The sequence below is a fragment of the Sorex fumeus genome, unplaced genomic scaffold, assembly GCF_029834395.1.
Source record: "Sorex fumeus unplaced genomic scaffold, SorFum_2.1 ptg000012l, whole genome shotgun sequence".
Classification (NCBI taxonomy): Eukaryota; Metazoa; Chordata; class Mammalia; order Eulipotyphla; family Soricidae; genus Sorex; species Sorex fumeus.
Window position 1 is genome coordinate 735,758 of NW_026606069.1, and position 4,667 is coordinate 740,424.

The 4,667-nt window shown below is 38.6% G+C and overlaps 1 protein-coding gene across 1 annotated transcript; it reads left to right on the forward strand.

Moving 5' to 3' along the window:
• Nucleotides 1–664: 664 nt before the first annotated feature.
• On the forward strand, nt 665–2,044 carry LOC130020461 (tripartite motif-containing protein 60-like). Its single transcript, XM_056111073.1, has one exon. The coding sequence runs from the start codon at nt 665–667 to the stop codon at nt 2,042–2,044; it is 1,380 nt and encodes a 459-aa protein (XP_055967048.1).
• The last annotated feature ends 2,623 nt before the right edge of the window (nt 2,045–4,667 follow it).

Genomic DNA, 4,667 nt, shown 5'->3' on the forward strand with positions numbered 1-4,667 from the left:
TTTTTTTTTTCAGATTTTGGCTATTGTGAATAGTGCAGCAATGAACACAGAAGTGCAAATGTCATTTCGACTGTACTTTTTAGCCTCTCTGGGATATATTTCTAGGAGTGGTATTCCTGGGTCAAATGGGAGCTCAATTTCTAATCTTTTGAGAATCGTCCATACTGTTTTCCAAAAGGGCTGAACCCATCGTCATTCCCACCAACAGTGAAGGAGAGTCCCTTTCTCACCACACCAACGCCAACACCAGTTGCTTTTGTTCTTTTGGATGTGGGCCAGTCTCTGTGATGTGAGATGATATCTCATTGTTGTTTTGATCTGCATCTCCCTGATGATTAGTGATTTAGAGCATTTTCTCATGTGCCTTTTAGCCATTTGGATTTCTTCTTTGGGAAAGTTTCTGTTCATTTCATCACCCCATTTTTTGATGGGGTTAGATGTTTTCTTCTTGTAGAGTTCAATCAGTGCTTCGTATATCCTTGATATCAATCCCTTATCAGATGGTTATTGGGTAAATATCCTTTCCCATTCTGTAGATTGTCTTTGTATTCTGGTCATTGTGCCTTTTGAGGTGCAGAAGCTTCTTAATTTAAGATAGTCCAATTTGTTTAGAGAATCATAATATTCTAAAGGGCATTTTCCCACACAGAGTTCTTCCAGAACAATGGCCTTTGCAGCCTCCTTAACTGAGCTCCAAGAGGAAGCCAGCTGCCCTCTCTGTCTGGATTACCTGAGAGACCCAGTAACCCTTGACTGTGGGCACAACTTCTGTTACTCCTGTATCGACCGTCAATGGGAAGATCTAGAGGATATCTTCCCCTGTCCTGTTTGCCTCCACCACTGCCCTGACAGAAACTTCAGGAAGAACCACCAATTGTGTCATCTCACTGATGTCGTTAAGCAGATTCCTATCAGAAGGACTAAGTGGAAACTTCAGAAAGCAGACTTTCTGTGTGAGACACACAGTGAGGTGTTGGACCTGTTCTGTGAGGAGGACTTGGAGCTGTTGTGCCCCAAGTGCAGGGTCTCCTCTGATCACCAGGATCATCTCCTCATACCCACTGAGGAAGCTCTCATTAGTCAAAGGAAGAAGCTCAAAAGGTATATGAAGGTTTTGAAGAAGCGTATTGAAGATGCTGAAGTGACTCATATTATGCAACATTCTAACATGCTTGAAGTGAAAGAGAAAATGGAAAATTGGAAGATGGAATTACAACCTGAATTTGAAGGCATTAAATATTTCCTGAACAAAGAGCAAGTTTCAATAAATACCAGTTTGCTTTTGGAAGAGAAAGATATGGAGAAAAAACTAAACAAACAAAAACTCCAAGTTACAAAGTATATATCCACCCTTAAAAATCTGTTGAGTGAAATAACAAAGACATTTTTGCAGACTGACATGGATTTACTAAAAAGAGTTCGAAATCTTCATGATGAGTATGGAAAGCTCTCAGCTCCAGGAATCTGCCCACATGAATTCAGGAAAGAGAGTTGCACTCTCCCTCCACATTATTTTGGCCTTCAAAATATGATCAGCAAATTTCAGGTAGATTTGGCACTTGATCCTAAAACTGCCCATCCAAGTCTTACTGTATCAGAAGATAGAAGAAGTGTGAAACTGGGAACAAGTATACCATCTCTGCTTGATAATCCAGGAAAACATATTGCTTACCCAGCTGTGCTCAGCTGTCAGTCTTTTGAGGGTGGCAGGCATTTTTGGCAGGTAGAAATCAGAGGACCAGGTCAATGGGCCATAGGAGTGTGTACAGAATCTATGTTCAGAAATCATCTGATATTCCCAACCCCCCAGACCAGTATTTGGTCATTTCAGTACTGTGGGGCGATCTCAAATACACAAGAACTACAAATTTTAAGATTGGGTATGTTTCTTGATTATGAATTGGGAGAATATTCAGTCTATGATTTGTCTGATAGGGCATGCATATATAAATACACTACTGTATTCACCGAAAAACTGACACCATTTTTTGCTATTAGACATTCTTCAAAACGACTTTCCATCAATTTGACAACAGAGGAATGAAGTACTACTTACAGGATTATTTTATGTTTGTGTATATTTTCTTCTCCTGATATTGAAAGGAACACAGTTTATAAAGATTTTGAATCCATACTGAAAGACTGTAGCAAACATACATTTATTTTTCCCTTGATCTCAGACCTGGTAAGGTTGCTAAGGAAGATCTTTGGAGGGTCCTGAGAGGTAGTATAGTATGGAGGGTGCTTGCCTTCCATGTGACCAATCTGGGTTCAATACCAGGCACCCATAAGGCCCTCCAAGCACTTCAAGGAGTAGTCCCTGATCACAGAGCAAGAAGTAATCTCTCAGCACTACCGAATGTAGCCAAAAACAGCAACAGCAAAATCAAAGTTTCAAAAACCAAGGAAAACCGTTGGAGCAAGTAAAAAGCATATAGCAAACATGTCTCTAATTGTGTTAACCCTCCCCTGAATCCATCCAGTAACCACCATAAATATTTTAATTACTTTCTTTTGTTCTGCATTATCATTTGGGACTTATTCTGATTTCCTTTTGACTTTTGTTTTAAAACTTTGCTCGATATTAGAGCTGCATTTTATTTCACTGTATTCAATTTGCAACAGCACACACAACATGGGTAAAACTATAGGATATCATGCTGAGTGACGCCAGTCCTGAGAAAAGGGATAGGTACAGAATGATCTCATGTACATGTGGAACTTAAAGATACTTTCAAGGTAGCAACAAAGGGTCAAAGGCAACAAGAAGGAGATAACTAACCCACACAACAGTTGATGGAGAGGGTTGAAAGGGAGCGACATTGGTGTCCCTGGGGGAGGAAGCTGTGTCTGTACACTGGGGATGAACGTGAATTATGTAAATTGGAAATAATCAACAACAGTATTGTAAATCATAGAACTACAGTCAATAAAAATAAAATAAAAATAAAAATTTGTTGTATAATTAATAATTTTTTTCCTAACCATATGTGTATGCAGCATCATCACTGCTCATATGCGGGGGGGCCCCGCCAGATCACTCTCCGGCCCGCGGAGGTGGCCCTAGGATCCGTAGGTGCAGGGAAGGGCCAACCGAATGAACACAAGACACAAGAGACAGAATGCAGCTCAGAAACAGAGAGAAAAAGGGACAGGACTTTATTGAGGGTGATGGGGGTATATATTAGTGAGGCAGCTACACAACGGGTCATGCTCAAAATGTGGTTAGGAAAGTTACAGAGTCTATAAGTTTAACCTACCATGCATTACAAGGCTTATATTAAGTTAATCATTGTCAGTTACAGCCATGGCAATTGTTTTCTCAGGATAATCATACACAGGACAGGCTTTACCTGCCAAAGGTCACATAGGTGAGGATTACCATACCACAGGCTTCATCTGCTGAGGGTCATGTAGGTCAGGTCAGCCGCACAGGCATGTAGGCTCTTGGTCAGTTAAAGGGCCAGCTTCCCACACTCATATTTTTGAAAATTTTATTTGTGAGTGACCCTGATTGGCAAGATGTTCTTAGTAGCTGGTAATGTGAGTGTGGATACAGAGATACCGAGAACCATCAGCAAGATCTCTGTCAGGCTTTGGCTGTAACTCACTCAGCTTGGTGCCAAGGATGGTTGGAGCTTTCAGCTCACTGCTGTGTGCTGTTATTTTCTGACCTCCTTGAACTTATCTTGATCACAGAGTTCTATGGATTGGCATTTAAAGATAAAAGCATATCTGAGCACTTTCTCTTTTTTTCTTTTTGTTTTTTTTTCAGTTGAAAATATCTTTATTGAACACTTCGATTTGATTAATCATTTTTCAGGGTATGTATTATAGTTTGGAAACAATTTTTATTCAGTGGCAGGAAGGCACCAGTTTCCAGAGTTAATGTGTAAAAGTTCAATGCCATTTTGATTCTTTCTTTTTCTGTACATTTTCTTCACATTCATTCTATTTTTTTACTTTTTAAATTTTATTTTTATAAAGTTGTTCACCATAATTTATTACATTCAATATTCCAACACCAATTCCACCACCATTACACCTTCCCACCACCATTATTTCAAATTTTCTTACCATTACCCAAACCTGCACCCAAAGCAGGTCCTAAATAGCTTATTTTGTGTTCTTTATTATGAATAATCTGCTAAAAATGATCCAAAATATTAGAGGAAATTGTGTGCAAATTATTGTATCTCACCCTGGCTGAGCTCTTTCTTAAAGTGGCTCTTTCTTGTGTCTTAGTATAGACCCAAGTGTTTTTCTTCAGATGAATTGACTAGACCCTGACATCAAGTGTGATGCATGTTTTTAATAGACTGTCACCTATAATTTATTGTGTCACTCAACTTGATATTGACTCTTGTTCTGTAGAAATCCATAGAAAATTCTACAACAATGTAATATGCAGCCTATTATTAAGATATTTCTATGAAGCAAGGATAGTTGCTATATAGTATGCATACTTATGTACAGATTTGAATAACTGATTGATGGCAACACCCCTAAAACAGAAAGTTCATTAGAGTCCTGCAAAAATCTTTTCTTCTGCTATTACAGTTGCATAAAGATTTTTTATTAACAACGTTCATAAACTTAAATTTTTTAAATTAGAAAGAAATTAAACCATTTTTATTGAGATACTGGAGAGGTAAAGGGATTATTAA